The 20,598-nt window shown below is 55.6% G+C and overlaps 1 protein-coding gene across 1 annotated transcript; it reads right to left on the reverse strand.

Moving 5' to 3' along the window:
* Positions 1–7,266: 7,266 nt before the first annotated feature.
* On the reverse strand, positions 7,267–17,890 carry HS3ST2 (heparan sulfate-glucosamine 3-sulfotransferase 2). Its single transcript, XM_085237751.1, has 2 exons — positions 16,664–17,890; positions 7,267–8,345 (listed from the first exon to the last, which is right to left on the reverse strand). The coding sequence occupies exons 1-2, from the start codon at positions 17,134–17,136 to the stop codon at positions 7,727–7,729; spliced, it is 1,092 nt and encodes a 363-aa protein (XP_085093877.1). The 5' UTR covers positions 17,137–17,890; the 3' UTR covers positions 7,267–7,726.
* Positions 17,891–20,598: the final 2,708 nt, after the last annotated feature.

Genomic DNA, 20,598 nt, shown 5'->3' on the forward strand with positions numbered 1-20,598 from the left:
TAATGGTCCAATTGCTCTTTCTATGGGTTGGCTTATGTGAAGTGCAATGAAGCAGCACAGTGTGCCTTTTACTAACTCCATCCAGGCAGTGTTAAGACATGTAGCTAAAGAACATGTAATTCAGTTTATCTGTGTTATTTATGCAGAGGAAGGTAAGGAAGTAAGGCGTGAAGTCCTCCTATCCCTATCGCCTGGGGCCTGAGCCACTGCTCATTATGGGATGCACCACGACACCTCCAGCCAGAAGTGCCCGTTAGCTGCGCTGGGGATGCTTCATTACACCAAGGGGGAGGTGATGAGCACTGGGATGGTGGATGCTGGGCACTCAGCGGGAGCCTCCAGCTCCGCTGCCAACTCCTCCAATTTCCCCCTGGAAATTGCTTCTGTCAATATTTTAATTTCATTTGGGCTGCAGAGGCAGAGGCGGAGGCAGCGCATCCTCAGCAGATCATCTGTCACCCACTCCAGATCTCAGTGGGTGCCCACCATGGGAAATGTCTGCAGCTCTGGGCTGGGGCAGAGCAGTGGGGCAGGAGGGACAACAGAGCCATCGGGCTCCAGCACAGCCCCACTGAGCCCAGCACATCCATGCAGCATGTGGGTCTGGGATGACTGCTGCTCCCATTACTCATGTTTCCTGCAGATGCCATTTCTGTCGTTGAGGAACGTTTAACCGGGGGAAAGAAATGAAGTCCTAACCAGATGGCGGGGCTAATAAATTGCTCAGGAAAAGCAAGCTAGTGCTTGCAGCATGTGCCTCCCCTGCGCATCTATTGCAGAGTGCCAACAGAAATCTGTCTCAGGAATTATTTCAGAGAGGGTAATTTCTGTTTCCCGGTTGCTTTCATACATTAGAAATATCTGAAATGCCTACAGTTGGTTACCAGCGGTGAGGAGCAGCCAGGGGCTGCCATGTATGAGGAGCACTAAAAGAAAATAAATTAGCCTCTTGCACTCAGCCCTTCCTCAGCTGCTGAACCACAAGTGTTGAGCGGCTGTTGCTTAAGTAACGACCAGAATAATGAGGAGAAGAAGCTCCACCAGGGAATATTAACTCAGAGCAGCAGCATTTTCTCTCCCTTTGAAGCTGCTCCCAGGTGTGGATGTGCTGGGTGCCGATGTCTCTCTCTTCCCTGCTCCCACCGGACTCCACAGGTCCTCTCCTCCCCCTTATGAGCCCCCCACATCCCACACCATGCAGGGCTGTGCTGCCTGCCCCGTATTGCTGGGCCCAGCTGATCCCAGCAGGGACATTTCCCACTGTTTTTGTGCTGCTTTGTTCACAGTGTGCTCACACGCTGCGGGACCTGTGTAGCCCTGCCCAGTGCCCACTGGTGATGTGTGTGAGCCTGTCACATTGCCAGGAGCACCTTAAGGAAGTGAGCTCCTCCAGCAGTGTACAGCAGGAGCACTGGCAGTACTCGATTCCTCTATTTCCTCTCCAGCTCCTCTATCTCTCTTGGCTGTTTGAGTAACCTGGGGAACATTCCCCTGACTTACTGCTGTTATTAGGATCCACTAGCAGTTATATGGGGGGGGCAGATCTCAGAACCACTTTGTCTCCCAGCATGCGATTAATGATGGAGTTCCCCTTCCCATCAGCAGTTCGTTGGGCACTTGTTGCACTGCAGCTGCCCTTGGGAGGATGTGTTCATTTAATGTGACATCTCAGGGAAAAACAGGTGTTCTTCTGCCAAAAAGAGGTAATAAAGCAAACCTAAATGGGGCCATAACTTCTCTTCGCATTGTTTCTCTGCAGTGCCCTTTTCCATCCCTTCCAACATGTGAGCAATGGGTAGGCAGTCACCTTGCCCCAAGGAAGAGCATACTCTATGTGAGGTGAGTCTCAGCTCTTTGCCCCGTGGTAAGTATCGTGGGAGCTCTCAGCGCTGAGTTTTGCAGTGCTTGGCTGCTAAGGAGGGACGCCAAGGGCTGAGGGGATGCAGGGCACCATCGCCCACGTGATGAGCCTGACTGCATCAAGCAGCCTTGGTTGGGCAGCGGAGACTGATGTTTTGCAGGTGAAAAGAAAAATGACAATACTCTCCATCAAAATTGTTATGGCACTGTTCCTCAGAGTCAGCAGTCCAGAGCTGTGCAGGAGTTTTCTGCCTTGTTTTTCCCTTCTAACAAGGAGTCTGAATGCCAGGCAGCGCAGCTCTGGCCACCAGGCACCCGGGCACGACTCTCCAGCATGCAGGCAGCCCACGCTAATTGCAGCACAGCTCATGTCAGGACTGAAATTGCGTTAGCAGGTTGGGGGCTGGGGGACGGCGCTGGCATTAAGAACCCTCCGTGCTCTGATTATTTCTACTGAGATACACGTCTGAACGAGCTTGTCAAGTGAAATTTTCTGTCTGGTTAGAAATGGATTTTCGAGCTTCTTGCTCACATGTAAACATTTTTAGTGGTCCCCAGCCAAAGCAGAGCAGCAAAGCAAACATCAGAGTGAGCAGACCCAATCCCTTCAGGGAAATCATCAGCCGCAGAAGGAAACAAAATGCGCGATGCCTTCAAAAGACATCCATTAAACTGTGTGCTGGAGTGATTCATGGTGCTGGTAGTTAGGGTTTAATTAGATCTTAATCACGTAATTTTATCTTTGTTTTAGAAATTAGAGCTTAATGACTGCATTGCTCTCACAACAGTGCCATAACTAAACATGGTGATAGCACATGGCAGCACTGCAGCAGGCAGAGATGGGACGGAGATTATCTGCGCTCTCAGACCATTATTTCTTAAATAAAGTGTTTGGATCCACAAGAACCCGGCAGTGCTAGGAGAGCTGGGGAGGCTGAGGGCTGCTGGGGGAGGAGGGGAAGGTCTATAACCCCATCCCAGGAGCAGGAAGGGGAGATGCTGTGTGACACCGAAGGATGGAGCCAGGCTCGTCCTTCTCTGCTGCTGGGAGACCCTGTGCCTCCCAGCTCCATGCCCCCACTGTCCTTGGGCCCTGCCGTGCCCCTGCCACAATGCCCACCCCTCCCCCTCCTGTTTGTTATGCCACATCAGCCATTGAACTCATTACTGTGGCAGATTATAGGTCCCCAGGTAATCACGCGTATTCAGATAATTACTAACAGACCCTCTAATAGGAATGAACTCAGCTGAATCCATTCAGTCTCTGGGTAAATATTTGTACCTGAGCCATGCTTATCGCCAGCACTGCAGCATGCAGGCATCACTGCTGCACACACGGGCTGCAGACAGCAGCACTGCCATCACCTCTGTTCCTGTGCTCCTGGTGCCGTGCAGCTGCTGTTGGGTGGGCTGGGACCAGGCCCATGGCCTTGCACTGCCACCTGTGCCTTTGGAGATGGTTTCCTTGCAGGGGATGAAGGGCGGCATTTCCCTGAAAGCTGAAATGCTTTTGTTGGGAGCATTCACAGCCGTCCCTGAGCTCAGAGCCCACCACTGGCTCAGCATGGCAGTGCCCTGGCTGCAGGGAGCCGTCCTAATTGGGCCTCTGGCTAATTAGCTGTCAGGTGACGAATAATGCAGTGATGCCCAGACTTCAGTGCAGTATTGATACCATCACATCCTCCCATTTTCACATGCTCTTGTTCAATGGAGCACAGAGCTTGTGGAAGAACTTGGAAAACCTTCAACGTGAACTAACTGTGCCCATTGGTGTGCGGAGTAGCAGGAGGTGCTTATGTCACTGTGGCTGTGCCTCTGGGGGCTCAGCTGGCTCTACTCTGGCATTGATGGTGATAGTGGTACCACTGGAGATGGTGGCACTGTGCAGGGCTGCTCTGACAGCACACTGCTGTCGGCTGCTGCAGCCTGGTAAAATACAAGGAAGGATCCTGACCTACTTGAATGCATTGCCATCCCAACTCTTGCCTGAGCGTTAATCATTTCCAAGGGGTTAGAGGTTCCTGTTAATGAGCACATTTATTTGTTGCCCGGCTCCTCTTGGGTGGAGAGAAAGGTCGTTAGAACTCTGTGTAACTCAGTTCGGAGACACAGGTGGGTGGGAGTGGAAGCAGTCAGCACCAGGCTTTGGGCAAGAACTGTGGGCTGAGAACTGAGCACAGAAGGATTGGGAAGCATGATGGGACCTGGAGCTGACATCCTGCAGGGCAATTCCTGAGAACATCACAGGAGGGGCTGTGGACTGACCCGGGGATGGGGTGGATATGGTTCCTAAGTGAACGGAACTCCTCAGAAAGCCTGAGATTCAGAGGAGTGTGATCAGTTTATACACTTTACTGGCTCACATAAAATAGAAATCCGATTGACTTCTGCAATAGGAAGAGAGCAGCAGGTCCGTCCGTGGGTCTGTCTGTGGATCTGACCGTGGCTCTGTCCATCATTGGGTCCATCCGCCTGGCCCAGCAGCAACCATGGCCACAGAGCTCTCAAAGGGAGAGGGATGTGGCTGAGCTTCCCCCCGGCTCTAAGGCTCTCACTTGGCTCCTGCTCTCTGCTGCAGCCAATAAACACGGAGCCAGGAGTGAAGGTGAACTATATTAATTAAGAAGAAGTTAATGAAATTTTCTCACCACTTACGGATACGTGATCCCACTTCAGTCTGAGAGACAAACGATGCTTCTCAAGCAACTGAAAATACTGCGGTGTCATCCAACATGCAGCCCAGAGCTGGGTGGTGCAGAGTGGTGCTCATGGCTGGGACACCCCAACCTCTGGTGCCACTGAGCAGCACCACACCAGGAGAGCAGAGCAGCTGAGTGCCCGCAGCTCTGTGCCTGCAGCTGCATGCTCACAGCCACCTCCTGCCTTTGCTGGGGTCTTGCCATGAGAGGACAGGTTTCCTCTAACCCAGCGTGGCTCAAGAGCTCTTCAGCATAAACAGGACCGGGGACCACTTAAGTCGCATTCATTATGTTTAAGTATTTATGAGCTGATAAATATTAAACAGCCACTCAAGGGGCTTCAAGCCTGAGTGATCTGATCACAACACAGAGCACGCGATGGCTGCAGGGCTGCAGCACTGGGGGGCTGTGGCAGTGTCCTGAGCCCTGCAGCCTTACAAGGGTACACGACCCTGGTCCTGCAGCAGCAAGGAGGGAGCAGGCACCCTCCTGCCCCAGGAGAACCTGTCCTGAGCTGTACTACAGGGGCAGTGCTGCGTCACTGTGCACTGAACGTGAGTGCTGACATCCATGGCTGCAGTCTGATCCCTCCTCGCGTGCAGCTGGATGCAGTGCTCTGAACTTGGCACGCATGTTAACCGAGTCACCCAAAGGTTGCTGTGCCATCCTGTCTGTGGACGTTTCCATCAAGCCGTGATGCACTCTGCAGCACAGCACTCTGCTGCCCTTAACCAAAACATAGGGGACAATAAAGGCATACCCATAAAAATTATACAGCTGTTATGATTTACATGCTGGCTTATCAAGTTCACTCCTAAAGCTTTTTCCTACCACCTATTATGACCGTTTAATCACATGGATGCTGCTCAGGACCACAGCTGTACAGCACATGAAATACATCTGACAAAGCCAATTACCTTGGGCTGCCCTGCACATCCCTCTCTTGCAGGGCTGTTGGAGGCCATTGGCACTGACTGCCCCTGCTGTATGGATGTGGGCCCAGCATCGCCCTACACTGTGACCAGCCCTGCAGGGCTCCAGCCTTGCTTCCTGCTGCTGCATGGGACGGATGGGAGCCCTGACCCCATGCATCTCCTCCTCCCTGACTCTGCACGTGCTTACGGGCGCTCCCAGCACTCACTAAGCCAGGGCTTTGGGCTGATTTAGCCACTGGGAGGGGATTAGTCCCTCTAATCCGGGCTGCTTGAAATCATGCTGTGCACCAGAGGGCTCTGTGCTGTGTGCTGAGGACCCAGTGGCATTTGGGAGCTTGGGGGGACTCAGCTCCATGCTGGCACCTGCTGTGGCACCCAGGTCCCTCTTGCAGCCGCTCTGCACAGCGCTGGCATTGCCGTGCACAGGTCGCCTGCTTGAATGCTTTTTAAGCCTTGTTTTAGGAGCTTCCAACATGATTAGCATCGTCAGCACAGCCCTTCCTGAGCACTCATTTGCCTACCTCTTAGAAATTTAATACCTGATGCAAACCTATTTCTACTCCCTACATTTGTAAGAACAAATGTAGAGTGTTTGATATTGCAGTGGTTTCCCCAGCCTCCAGCTCTAATTTCCCACTAATATGGCATTGTTGGGGGGATCAATCTAGCCCAGTACCTTCTGCTTCCTTGGAGTGGATTGGAAATGGCTTTTTCACTGCAAGCCTGGGATTTGTGAGTCTTGCTGTGAATGTTTTTTTTTTTCCTTTAAAGGAAGAAATCATATGAGAAGATATCCCATCTTCCTGATAATTCCCCCTTGGCCACCGCCTGCCCACAGCTGTCCCTGGGGCCACACTGCTGGGTGCTCCCTGGCTTCTGCAGCTGCTGCTGGGCAATGGTGGGAGAGATGCAGGGAGGGTGCTGTAAGATGGCCATGAATTACCTCCAAGCTGTTCTCATCAGAGTTCTTTGCACAGGAATCAGCCCCAGGAAGGCTCAGGAAGAGCAGTCCTGCACTGGCACACACTGCCCAGGGAGGTGGTGGAGTCACCATCTCCAGAGGTGTTCAAGAACCGTGGAGATGTGCACTGAGGTACACGGCTGGTGGGCATGGTGGGAGGGGCTGGGATTGGGCTTGGTGATCCCAGAGGCCTTTTCCAACCTTAACGTTTCCATGATGCTATCTATGGTTCTATGGGCACGGGGCTGCCTGCAGGCAGGGCAGGCTGCAGCTTGAGCTCTAGCTGGGATTTAGATGCTAGTGGTAAACTGCAACCTTTGACAGAAACGCCTGAGATTTACTGAGAAAATCAATAGATGATTCAAACAGTCCAACACTCAGAAAGGCAGATAACATCTCTCCAGCAAGAGCTGCTGTTGATATGCACGACCAGTGGTGCTTGTTACTGTGACTGCTAATAGCCTGCTGAGATGGAGTGCTGCAGGATGGGACAGGGCCGTGAGTGCACAACCTCAGCACAGATCTGCCCCGTTGTGCCAGGCCATGTCAGTGTCATTCCTGGTGTCGTGACTGGAGCAGCTGAGCCCCACGCCAAGCTCTGCAGGGCCTCCTCCCTCCCTCTCGTGCTGTCCCTGGGTCTCTGCCTGCAGCACCGGCAGCCCAGCGGCACAGCTGGGAGCAGGATGCCAAGGGGCTGCCCCAAACACAGAGGAGGTTGCCCTAAGAAAAGCCCATGCGTAAGGACCGGTGGTAGCCTCTTTTATTTACACAAGGGATCACATGCTGAACAAGGACACTAGTGCCACTAAAGTACCCGTAACAGCAGGATTCTGTGCTTTATTCACAGGACAAAATATTGGTACAACATGTTTCAAAGACGTTTTGATTCAAGCAGATACATCTCACCCTCTTGAGCCACACTGCTCTGCAGGGATAGAAGGCAGTGGGCAGCAGAGCCCTGCCTGCCCTGGGCACATCCTCTGTTCCGGGTGCCCGGGTCCCTTTGGGATGCTGAGGAGGACATACCCTGGAAGTGGGGCCATCACCACAGCACCAACACATAGGACTACACAGCTGTGCACTGGGATGGCAGCACCTGTGACACTTGTGGGACACTGTGGTCCTGGCCCTGCTCACCCCGCAACAGCCTGGCCCCCTCCTGCCATGCTGCGGCTGCAGGAAGAATGGAGATGTGCAGGTCCTGGCCCTGCCCCCTCCATTGCCCCGTGGAAGACTGCAGCTCATGTCACCGCAGCTCTGCTCCCGGCTGCTCATTCCCACCTGAAGTCCTGCCCGACTGTTTCATAGAACTTGATGTTGTAAGGTCTGTAAAAGTCCCGAAGCTGCTCTATCACCTCGGGGTCTATCTGCACGTGAGTCCTCCCCTTGGATTTGCCCAGGCAGCGCGGTGAGCTGTTGCTCTCTGTTTTCTTCAGGCAAGGAAAGCCTTTTGTCTTGTTGAAGTAGAAGTGCTTGTCAGTGATGACCCGCCGGATGCCCAGGAAGTCCTGCACCTTGGCCATCTCCCCAGCCGGGTCGGTGATCAGCTTCTCCCCACTGACAAAGTGGATCTGAGAGAGGGGGAAGTACTGCAGCCAGCTCTGCAGGTGCACAGCGTACATCCCGATACGGATGGCGTTCCAGGAGGTGTCCACCAGCCCCAGGCTGCGGTTGCGGAAGGACAGCCCCTCAAAGGTGGGGATGTCGGGCTTCTTGGAGAGCGTCTGCGTGTAGTCCGAGATGGCGCGGGTGACGGGGTTGCGCACCACCACGATCAGCTTGGTGTCCCGTGACATGTTGAAAATCCGCCGTGGGGCCTCCTTGGTGACAAAGTAACTGGGGGTCTTCTCCACCGTGATCTGGCTGTCGAGTGTGCGTGGCATCAGGCTCCTGCAAGCAGAGAATGAGGTGGTGAGGAGCAGAACCAGGCTGGCAGGGTGTCCTTTCCCAGCAGGACCGGAGGGTAGGAGGACACAGCTCCCTCCTGTAGTGCTGCAGGGGCTGCCCCAGCCATGTCCTGTCCCAGCTCCTGTGGGGCTGCACCTACCTGGGATGCTCAGCCCCAAGGGCCCAGAGCTATGCAGGACAGAGGGGAGGGCACTGCCCTGGAGAGGTGCCATGCAGTAGCTGTGGCAGCTCCATCTCCACTGGTGCTGAATTCACCAGCTTCGGGGCAATGTGTGAGTTCACCCTGCAACCGTCTGCCCTGACCCCTGCCATGGCATTAACCATGAGAAAATCTCTGTGGAGCCCCCAGTCCATTCATCACATATTCATTGCTACACTGGTTGCCATTCCCAAAAGAAATTACAGTTGCTCCTTCTGGAACTGTTGCAGTTGCCCCTGCCATCACTGCTCTATGGCTCTGCTGGGCACTATCAGTGAGGGCCGAGTGCCAGCCCCAAGTGCAGCCTCACTCCATGGGATCACAGCTGTCCCCACCTATGCCTGGTCCCCAGCAGCCCCACACAGCCCTGGAGCCCATCTCTGGGTGAAGGCAGACCGCAGGGCTGGAAGCGCTGGGGCAGGCAGCCCCGCTTAGCGCTAATTAAATCATTTGCTTTGACGCGTGAACATCCAAATCAAATAAAATCTAATGGGACGGAAAGATTTATAAATTGGCCTTGTACTACCAGAGTCAACCATTAGATCCATTGCAGCAGGAGGGCAGGGTGCCTGCGCTGTGCCAGGAGCTGGCACAAGCCCCCTGGGGCTCAGTGCCACTGTGACAGCACAGGGCATATGGGAGCACTGCCAACAGCAGCAGCGCTGGGGATCGAGGAGAGGGGGACCCAAAGTCTGACTGAGGGGTCTGGGACTACACTTGTACTGATGGCATCCTTTTGGTTGGGCTGCGAGCAGAAAAGCCTCTCTTCCACCTTCAGGGCTTTGGAAGGAATGAGGATAAAATGATGCTGGACACAGATGGCTGCAGCACTGCCCAGTGCTCTGGGCATGCACTGGGGAGTGCACCCCAAGGGCCTGCTGTGCTCACAGGCACTTCATGTTTCAATTATGTTTATTGCTCAAAAGCATCTGTTACTTCTTCCACTCTGCAGTGGAAGTTAGTGGCTCGCTGATTACAATTCAGTTGTGAGCTGTAAGGCACAAACAGACGCTGCCTGGGGAGAGCTTTACCGTGAGCTCTGAGATGTGCCTCCAGGAAGGCTTTGCTGGCAACAAACCCTTCATGCTGCAGCCGGGGACCTGCTGCAGCTGCTCGGTGTGGGGGTCGTGGGCCCCGGGGCTCCTGCAACAGGATAGGCACAGCCATGTGGCTGCACGGGAGTGCAAGGGAACCAGGGCAGCGAGGCACAGGAGGAGCTGGTGCAGCAGTCATCTTAATAGAGTTGGATCTATTGATGTGTGGGCTCGCCCAGCAAAGCCTCAGGACAGGAGCAGTCACAGAAAGCAAACATCAGCAGCCCTGCCTGCAGCCGTTCCACTGGAGAGCACAGGCACTGCTTTATTCATGGGATAACCCTGCATGGCCATGCCTCTTCCTGGTATACTGCAGCATGTGTGGAAAGATGCACGCGCCTGCTGGCTGCAAGCAGAGACCTTCTGGGGGGGAACCTTCAGCCCAGCACCCACCGCAGGGTCCTCGGTGCAATGTCCTCAGCCCCTGGCACTGGGTGTGAGCTGCAGTCAGAAACCCAACAGCAGACGCTGCCCAGAGAGGACTCATCTGGGCACGGTGCTGCTGGCCTTGCAACCCTCACCTGCTCTTCTCCAGTTCTTTTGTTTGAAAGAGAACTAATTCGCTAGCATAAATTAATAGAGATGTTTTACATAGGTACCTGAGCACAGCCGTGGCTTAATTGGACTTTCCTACTGCTCTGCTCCAAACCCCATAAATCCAGATTATGATTCCCATTGTTTAATGACTGTCAGGAAGTGCTAATTTAGTGCCAGGCACCACTGCTGCTATCTCCATATCACAAACAAGTTTCGGTGTAAATCAGTGCAGGACAGCTTTATAAGCGAACTGCCGTTACAATATATTGTTGGAGAATCATAAAACTGCTGTTTCATTAATGGCTCATCTTCAGGCTTGTTAGACTTTCATTACGTGAGCTAATAGGTCCACGTATTTAAAAAATGAAATTACAGGTTCTAATCAATTATGAAAAACACAAAATCTCCGCATAATAAATTACGGAAATGAGACAGGAGTTGTTTTCTTTTTAAATGGACTCCCAGTGTTCGCTGCTCCTGAACAACAGAGACTGCTGAGACAACAAAACCCAGCCCGAATAGATAAATAAATCACCAGCAAAACCGTGCGAGGGGGAGAAATGTCATCCACACATTCATCTTTGTGTTAACGGCGGGATCCCCAGAGCTGCAGGAGCTGGGAAATGCATTGCAAACTTAATTATAGTTGACTTTAAAATGATATTTTTGGACTTCTGCATTCTGAAAGTTATTTGCATACAAATAGCATGTCACATAGTTTTAAGCCCAGGGCTGGCGTGTTCAGGTTTGAAGGCTTTCAGCACCTGCACGGTGCTGTGGGTGCAGTGGGCTCCTTCCTGGGTGCTCCTTAGCCAAAGATGCAGCAGGTTGCAGTGCCGGACCCCAGTGCTGTCAGAGCCAGTGCCAGTGCAGTGACATCCTGGTGACACGGAAGGGCCAGGCTCACTGCAGCACTCGCTCAGGTGTGGGATGTGCAGAGGTGAGACATGAATGCTGCTGGCTCCGGGGCTGCTGCTGGTTGCTCAGGGGTTCACCTGTATGGCCAAACCTGGAGACAGGGTGATGCCACCATTATGACTGCTCACAGCACCCTGGGGCTGTGGCAACCACACTGGAACTGTCCATTTGGCACCGTGTGCACGAGTGCTTTGTCCTGGTGAAGATAATCTGCGACGCAGCAGAAATGCAGGAGGTTAAAGGTGATGCTGAATGAGCAGCAGGGCATGGACGTGTCTGGGAATGTGGCAGGACGATCTCCACAATGGTCTCACTGAAGCAGTGTGAGCTGCAGAGCAGCTGTTCCCCTCACCTGCCCCAGTGATCAGCTGTGGGAGCAGGGACACGTCCTGAGGCCGTGGGAGCAGTCGTAGGGTCTCCTTCCAGGAGGCACTGTCTAGTGATGCAGCTCCCTTGCCACTCCCAGTGGCATGCCTTCAGCTTTCTCCTTCATTTGCTTTTAATTGTGCTTGTCAAAAAGGCTGGGAGTGATCACCAGGGGTATCCCACCACCAGGGGTACTGCAGCTCTCCATGCCCTTGGCTTTGGGATGCCAACATCCACTCACCAGTGCCCTAGTCACCCCAACATTTCTCAGTCCTCTGTGGCACAGTGCTCCCTGCAACACATTCTGCTTGGCTGACAGTGTGGGACAGCTGAGAGCCCCTTCTCCAGGACACAACGGGGCCCTGCACAGCTGCAGACACATGGGGAAGAAGACAGAGCCTCCCCAGCACAGCACAAGGCTGCACTGCCCCATGGTGCCCCACTGCCACTCTGGTTGTCCAGGGTGCAACCCAGGGATGTGCATCAAACCTGCTGGGCATCCCCAGCTCCAGCAAATCCCCTGCTCACTGCACTAATCTGGCTGGAGATACAGCATTAATTCCTCTTGAATTAGAGATTATTTTTATTGTAGTTACTAAATTCTTAAAGCCCTTTAGTACATTGTAGATGAGCATTAATGCTCTGTCCCAACCTGTGAATCAACACCTGCCTGGAAGGAGTTAACTTCTCTCCAGCACCTTTCCCAGACCTGAATTATTAATTCTCTCATAATCTGCCTTTGGGCACCCTGCAGTCCCTACAACACTCCCACATTAAAGAAACATACGCTCCCTTGCTGGCTACGTTGCTTTGATGTTGAACATGCGTGAAACACTCTCCCAGGGATAAATTTGTACAAAAATTCATCAGATGATTGAGATATTGCGGATCAACATGCACGGGGGGAGCATGTGCTCAGTAATCCCGTTATGGCTCTGCCTTCAGCCCGCACAGTGCTGCACGGAGCACTGCCAGCTCCAGGCAAATATTTGCTGCCGCCACTCGCTGTGTGCAGAGGATTTGGCGGGTGAAGTCAGAGCTCTCCTCGGAGGCCACAGACTGATGTGTGCACAATCCTGGACTTCAGCCACTCGTCGGCACAAAACCAAACTGTTTAATTTGGCAAAAAAAAAATCCCCCGTGCTGGCTCTGGTGGGAGGGCTGAGTGTGTTCCTGCGTGCGGGCTCCGCACCTGTGGCTGGGATATGCTACTTGGACACAGAGCGAGGTGACCATGGCTTAGAGGATGCAAGTGCCATGCTGTGCCCTGCCACGCCATACCATGCTGTGCCGTGCCAAGCCATCAGTGCTGTGCCACCCCATGCTGTGCCGTACCAGGCATGGCAGGACTGCAAACAGTGTCAGTAGATGAAAGCTCTAGCACAGCTCCACGAAGATTTTAGCAAAACTGGGTCAAGCATGCGAGAAACTGAGGTGTGAGGAAGATAAAAGAAGCTCTCACCAGCGGAGTGACATTGCAGCAGACTTTCAGGACACAGCACTACAGCAGCTGACACCAGAACAGCTGCTGCTCATGCAGGGACATGGCGCTGGGAGCAGCCACAGCCCTGGCCCCGGTGGGGAATGCGGATGGCAGCACTGTGGGATCTCTGGCAGTAGGGCTTCGTCGCTGCTCAGTCCCGCAGGGTGGGCTCAGCACCATCCCCTAAAGCCGTATGGTTCATGGGATCTGTCCCCACTGGGAAAGTGCTGTGCAGAGCAGAGACCCAGAGAAAGCCCAGCCCAGCCCCAGGCAGCACGGGGTGTTAATGACAGAGCAGCTCCCTTTAATAAATGTTTATGTTCAAAGAACTTACACCAGTGCTCACAGACAGATAATGAGGGACATTTCAATGCATAAAAGCAGTGTGAACACAGTAATTAACTTTGTTGCTGATTCATTTTTAATCATTCAAACGCTCCAGAGATTTGCGGTGTCCTTTAAGTCAACACAATCTTTTCCAAAAGGCACACTGCTGCTGACCGTCACGCACACAGGCACCGTGCAGCTCCCCTCTTCCTGAACATCCCTGCCCCAAATCCCAGAGCTGAGAGCTGCTGGGCTGGGGGAGCTGCAGCTCGTGGGGATCCCTCATGCAGTCACACACAGCACCCGGGGGCTGGGGGGCACTGCTCAGCCCTGCAGCACAGCAGCTCCCACGGGCACTGCAGGCTATGTGCAGCCCCTGATAGATGCCAGCAGCGTCCTTCACCTCTCAGATTTGGAGCCCACAGCCGTGCCGGGATCTGAGCAGAATCTCATGCCAAAGAAATGAAGGTTAGAACAAATTGCAGGGCTTACAAACAAGGTCATGGAAGACAGAACGGGAACACGCATCATTAACACTGAAGGCTCAATGCTCTGCAAGGAGGAACCTCCCCGTGCCCTCCCAGCACCCTGACAGGGAAGTTCCCAGGCACTGTGGTCACTACTGGGGTCAGTGCCTTGCCAGCAGTCTCATGCTCTGCTCTGGGGCACTGCAGCCCCTGCGGGGCCATGCACCCATCCTCCGAGCCAGGGCCCCGTCTGAAGTCAAGGAAACTTCAAAGCATCCTTGAAGCTTGCTGCCTTCCTCTCTTCTTGCTAATTAACTTTAGCAAAATGCACTGTCAGTCAAGCCCACAAAACAGTATGTGTCGTTGGGCAAAACCTAATGGGCTCCCATTTGTGTGAGAGCCAACGTGGCCATTAGCAGAGAGCAATTAGTGAGGCGGAGTGCAGGAGCCGGGGTTTGCAGCTCCCTCCTGCAGGTGCAGGGGAACGTGAGCATTTCCCTCCCACCCGGGTTCTGCTCCCTGCAGGGAAGATGCATGGTCCATAGCTGGGCAGTGCCCTGGAGTCCCAACTGCCACAAACCTCTACAAGAGAAGTGCTGAGCATCCCATGGGGTCACACAGGAATCCTGGAAAGCTGACCCCAAGCTGCCATTCAAAGTTAACTGCGAATTAAATGACACCGCTTTCTCTGTGTTCTGAAAAATATTGAAGGTTATTGGCACACTGCTGCAGCAGGAAAAGCTCCATATTGAGCATTGAGCCCAGAATTGGTGATGAATCGATCCTCCCCAGTAGCTGGCTGGTTGGTTTCGGTTGTCTTAAAACAGATCTTGCTAAAAATACCTTTCCTGTAGTGTTTCTCTTGCTAATGAAGAGGATGAGAATGGCTGATGGGTATTGGGAACAGCAAGGGTGTGTTTGGTTGGCCGCTAAGGAGGCAGCACCTGTGCAGCATGGGGAGCAGAGGGGTTGAGCACTGGCTCTGCTCACCGAGGACAGCATTCGCCCTTCCATACAGCCCACATCTCCAGTGGGCCCATGGCGTCCCCTCTCTCCCACGGATGACAGCTGCTGGCTGTGCTGGCATCAACCCCTCGCTGGGTGCCAGCGCTGCCCATCCCCTGCTCCCCGCTCTCCTGGCAGGGCGACAGCGGCTCATCGTGCTGAGCATTAGACCTGCTCCACATTTAATTGCTTCACTTGCAAGGAGTAAAATCAATTCCACACTTTGTACATTAGCAGCCGCTGCGCTTAAGTTTTGGCACATTTGTGAGATAAAAAAAAAAGTAATAAAACCCGGGAAGTGTCATTTAATTGTTTTATCTGAAGTAATTTGGAGACTCCGCTGTCCTGATGTGATCTCTCCATTGATCTAGACACAACTCCAGGCCCCGCAGCACCCAGCCATGCTCTCATCACTACCATGAGTTTCAGTCCTCCGCTGCCAGCGAGGCTCTCAGCCCTGAGCTCCCCCTGCCCCATTGTAACCCACGGGGCCTGCAAGGCCCAGGACAGTGCCACTTCCCAGCCAGATGCAAGGCACACAGAGTTCCCACTGGGCTTGGGGCTCGGCATAAGCCTGCTTCTCACCCACCCACACCAGGGCCCTTCGACCAAACTGCTGCAGCTCCTGTCACTTTCTGCCTGTATCACAGAATCACCCTTCATGGCTTTTAGGCAATCTGCAGTTCCTTTAGGACAGGAAAAAGGCTTCAGAGCTCTCCACCTGCACCCATGTTAGCTCACCAGTCACCTGCCAGCAGATTGCACACAGAGCAGCACACCTCTGGTTACACGGCTCTTCATGATTCTGGCTGCCCGTACCCCCTGACAGCCCTCCTGCTGCAGTGTTAGGGCTGGCTCCCTGGGCAGGAATGCTGGAGGACTAGTCCAGCACCCCAGTAATGCACAGAGTGGCTCTGACCCACTCGCAGTCAGCAAGCAGCATCCTGACGCCACAGGCATGACTCATGTCTGGCCTGCACAGAGACAAACACAGGGATCCCAGAAGGGCCAAGAGCGAGCATCACGTCACACTGCTTCCCAATCCCTTCAGGAGCCGATGAGCACCATTCTGCTCAGGAAAAGAGGAAGAGAGCAGAGCTGGGTGCACAGCCCCACAGCCAGCTGCATTGCTCCCCGCCCATGTGCCAAACAGCCTTCCCTGTTGCACGCTCACAGGCACTGGGTCTGACTAAGCCTCCTCTGCTTCCCGAGGCCAATGCCCCACGAGCACCCAGCCCTGCCTGAGAGCTGCCCAGGGCTCCCGCAGCGCTCACCGCAGCACGCTGAGCATGCAGCCGGCTGTGGGTCCTCGCTGAGCATCACCAAACAGTCCACAAAAGCCTTTACTTAAATTAAAATCTCACCATCTCCTCCTGGAGATGTACTCGGTGTTCTCTGCGAATTATGAGGGATCGCGGGCACACGCTCATTTATCTGACTCGAGGCACACGGGGCGCAGGAGGACGTTCTGCCCTCTCACAGACACTGAGATAAAAGCTGTCGGCAGAGGGGCTCCGAAGGACGCTGCGCAAAGCACCGGTACCGGGGCGGTCGTGATTCGGAGACTGCTTCTCAGCGGTGCGTGCATCCCCCGATGAGGCGGAGTCGCGGCACCGCCTGGGCTGCAGCGGAGGGACCTGCCGGGCACGGGCTGTGGCTGCCGCGCCGGGACCTTCCCAGCCGCCTGCGCTCAGCCTCCCCCCGGGGATGCGCGGGAGCAGAAGGGCTTCGCAACCGCTCCGCGCAGAGCCGCGATTCCCCCCGCCGCCGCAAGGCACCGCCGGCACGGCCCAGAGAGGTGCGGGGAGCCCGAGCCGGGCGGGCAGCGCGGGGCGGGAGAGGCGCGGGGCAGCGCGGAGCGACGCCGCTCCCGGGGCCGTTCCCGTTCTCGTAGCACCGCTCACCTGTACCACTCCAGCCCGCGGTCGTAGTTGCGGTCGAAGAAGTGGGGCTCGGTGCCCAGGGCGCGCACGTCGGGGTGCACGCGGATGAACTCCAGCACGGCGCGGGTGCCGCCCTTCTTGACGCCCACCACGATGGCCTGCGGCAGCCGCTTGCTGCCCGGACGGGTCGGGCCCGGGGCGCTGCCTGCGGGCGGGGCCGGGGGCTCCCGAGGGCGGCGGGCGGGCGCGGCGCTGCCCGGAGGCTCTGCGGGAGGCCGCCCGCACGCCCGCGACTTCTGCAGAAGTTTCTTGGCGGCGGCGGCGCTGCGGACGGGCGCGCAGCGGGCGCGGGGCGCGGCGGGGCCGCCGCAGCAGCAGAGGAGGCTGTAGCAGAGGTAGGAGCAGGACAGCGACAGCGTGAAGAGGAAGAGCACCCTCCGCGCCAGCCGCCGGGATGGAGCCACGGCCCGCCCGCTCGGCGCCCTATGCGCCATGGCTCCATGGGGCCACGCCGGCGGGCATGGCGCGGCCCGGCGCGGCGCGACTCGGCGCGGCTCAGCGCGGCGGCGGGGCGAGCCGCTGCCCCCGGGGCCCCGCGGCGGGACCGGCGCCGCGCTCCCGGCGGGGCCGCTCGGGCACGGGCACGGGCACGGGCACTGGCATGGCTCGCGGCTAGGCGGCGGCTCGGCCGGGCCGCCCCGGGGGGCTGCGCCCTCCGCCCCGGCCCCCGCGCGCCCGCGGCCCCGGCGCCGCCGCTCCCATCCCCGGCGGGCGCGGCTGCGGCTCTCGGCTCCGCGGGAAGTGCCGGGGCAGAGGCGGCTGCGCTGCTATTTAAGGGGCCGCCTGACGTCAGCTCCTCCCGGAGCCCCCGCGATCGCACGGCGGCCGCAGCCTCCCCCGAACCGCGCCGCGGGGCTCCCGCCCGCCCGGGACGGGGACGGGGCTGCGACGGGGACCGGCCTCTCTCCTCCGCTGCGACAAGGACCGGCCTCGCTCCTCCGCTGCGCCGGGCCCCGGGAGAGGTGCGGGCTGCCCGCCCCGCTCTGCCCGCCGCGCCCGCCGGGCTCTGTGCTGCCCGAGCTCTTAGCGAGTCCCGCCGACGGGGAGGCACTGAGAGGTCCCGTCCCCGTGCGAGGTGTCTGGAACTACAGCCCTGTCCCCACGCCCGACACCGCTCCAATAGCTCTGCCGTCTGAGCCGGGCAGGGATGGAGGCAGCCGCTGTCCCATCAGGCCCTGCCCATCTCTCTGAACCTGAGTCCTGAACTACCCAGGGGTGCAGCACGGGGCAGAATTCCTCTTGCCCCGCACAAGTCCCTGCGCTCAGAGCACGACACAGCGCTGGGTCCTGGAGTGAGAAGGGCGGGAGTCGGGAAGTCAAAGCTGAGGAGGACAAGGCAGCACGGCACGAGGTCCTTCCTGCTCCCGAGCTGCCTCCACACCGGGTGCCTGAGCAGCTCCTTCCCTGCGGCATGCACTGAGGGAGGCGACAGAGCGAGGAGGGGCCTCCCCGCATTCAGCAGTGATTTCTGTCCTCAGCAAAGGCAGAAGGAGCAGCCATCGGCTGCTGTGGTATCATCTGTAAGAAGAAAAGTCTTGAAGATGCAGGTATTGCCAGTTTGGGGATGCTTGGCCTCACCCATTTGCTTCGTGATGCCCTAAAAGCAGATTGACCCAGGAAAATCACAAGGATTTTGCAAGATATGTATGCAGACTGTTGCTTCATCCTCAGCCCTCCAGCTCCCTCCACTTGTCACGCTTCTTTCCCTCTCACACCCTTCCATCCCAGTCTTCTGCTTGGCTGCTCATGCCAAAGGACTGTGTGCAGCACCACTTAAACATTAAGAGTCACTCTCCCTGCCTTCTCAGCATAGAAAGCTTGTTCAGCTTCAGAAAACTACTTGTCGCATTACTTGGGAAGAGGGATGATGATAGAATGAGACAGGCACAAGGTGCCAGCCTGACACAACTGGGGATGCTGCAGGCTTCCTGGCACCAAGGTGGGGAGGAGATTTCCTCTTGTGCAACACCTGGGAACTCGGTGCAGATGTAAAGAAAGATGGAAAAGATGGCTGAAAAGCAGTGCTCTCTGCAGCCTCTTTTGCCTGCACTTGTGTGGGAGCAGTGAAATTGGACCTTGCTGGGAGTTTAAAAATAGTCACTTAAGCAACAAAGAGGCTGATGGCTCAGGAGAGCTCTGGAGTGCCAAGATGAGATTGAGCTCTCATGGGACTGGCATCACTGTAGTGGGTGAAGTGATCCACCTGGGGCACTGGGTACTGTGTTTTCCTCAGAGTAGAGGATTGACGCCAGTACACCCGTGCAGATCACAGTCAAAAACAGCACTGTGTCAGCCTAAAGGAGCCCACAAGCTCATGGTGTAAACTCAGCCATGCTTGGTTCTTCCTTGAGTTAGGCATCTCTCCTCGAGCTGGTGTGGTGCTCAGCAAGGAGGGAGGGCAGACAGAACCCTGTCCCGGCTGCAGCCCTCAGCAGGAGCTGCCCAGGCAGAGATAGGAACGGGAGTGTGGGAGCAGGGCAGTGAACGGCTGGGCATCGTCAGGTTCCCTTTCTAGGGCCAGAAAGCATCAATCACTCAGCTCTGCTGCATGACAGAGTGCCAAAGGAAATCTGTGGGAAAGTTGCTTTATCCATTTTTAGCTGTTTTATTGCTTCCACGTGGTGATCCAGCCCTGGCTGCAAACACACTGCTTAGGCATGAACATTAGAGGTGTCTGGATAAATAAAGCTGGTGTGGATGCTTAGACACCCCCAGGTTTCTCTGCTTGCAAGGGAGGAATGTTTTGCAAAGCTGACAATTTGGCTTTCAGTCTCTCTATCATTGCAGGGCACGTTTGCTTTGTGACATGTTTGCTGTTTACACCCTGCTCCACACAAACAACAGCTTCCTGGTGCTTTTGGCACTCCGTGGCCCTGCTGCCTACGCCGGCACAGCCCCATGGGCCGCTCTCACCATCAGGGTTGGAAGCTACAGCCCTGGGATAGGGGAGAGCCACCCCCAAATGGCTGCAGGAGGGCCACTGGTTCAAGCCCCAACAGAGAGAGGAGCCCCAGGGAAGGCTTTCTCATGCTACCCCTCTCCTAGGGCAGCGGCAGCCTGCAGGATCACAATGTGATCAAGAGCCATGGAAAGATGTGGGACTCAGCCCCAGCCCGCAGCCGACACTGCTGGGGGCTCCTGGTGATGTGCCTTTGTCAGAGAGGACCCCGTTGAAGGGCTCATCCCAAGCGCAGGCAGCTGACAGGCAAACAAAAAGAGAAGGCTGCAGAAATGTTTGGATCATTGAAGATTATTACAGAAATACACAAAGAAAAAGAGTGCTGGGAGCACATAAAATCTATAGGAAGAGAGGGAAGCAATAAAATGCATACTGGAAATAGCAAATAAGATTAAAGGTGATATTCCACCCTTGATGTCTTCAGGTTGTAGGCAGAAGAGATCAAGGTTAGAATTTATTTCCAGAGCTCAGAAAAGCCCTTAGGGCCAAAGTGTCGTTGTTAATCCAGTTTTCTGTGTCTAATATGTATGTCATTAACAACCTTTTGATTCTGGGCTGACAAACTGCCACCTTTTCTTGTGCTGCAAATGGATGGCTGAGCAGTACATCTACCTGGACAGGGATGCTCAGTGCCACGGGGCAGATGGGGCTGAGCTGCCCCTTCCTCACAGTGTCCTTGAATGCCTGCATGGAGACTCCCCACGTGGTCTGCTGCTCTGAGTGCCTTCTGGCTCTCCTTGTTTGATGGGGAACATGGAGCTGGAATAGGGCATCCCATGGTGTGCAGCCACGATGCAGAGGAGCACATCTGGTCCAGGTCCACAGGCAGCAGCCCACACGGGATCAGGGTCTCTCCGTGGTCCATTAACAAGTGCTGTGTTGGCTGCCCTGGTCTCTGTGCAGCTGCCAAGAGCCATCCTGGTCCTGCATGCAGCCC

This window comes from Meleagris gallopavo, chromosome 16 (genome assembly GCF_905368555.1).
Source record: "Meleagris gallopavo chromosome 16, MGAL_WU_HG_1.1, whole genome shotgun sequence".
Classification (NCBI taxonomy): Eukaryota; Metazoa; Chordata; class Aves; order Galliformes; family Phasianidae; genus Meleagris; species Meleagris gallopavo.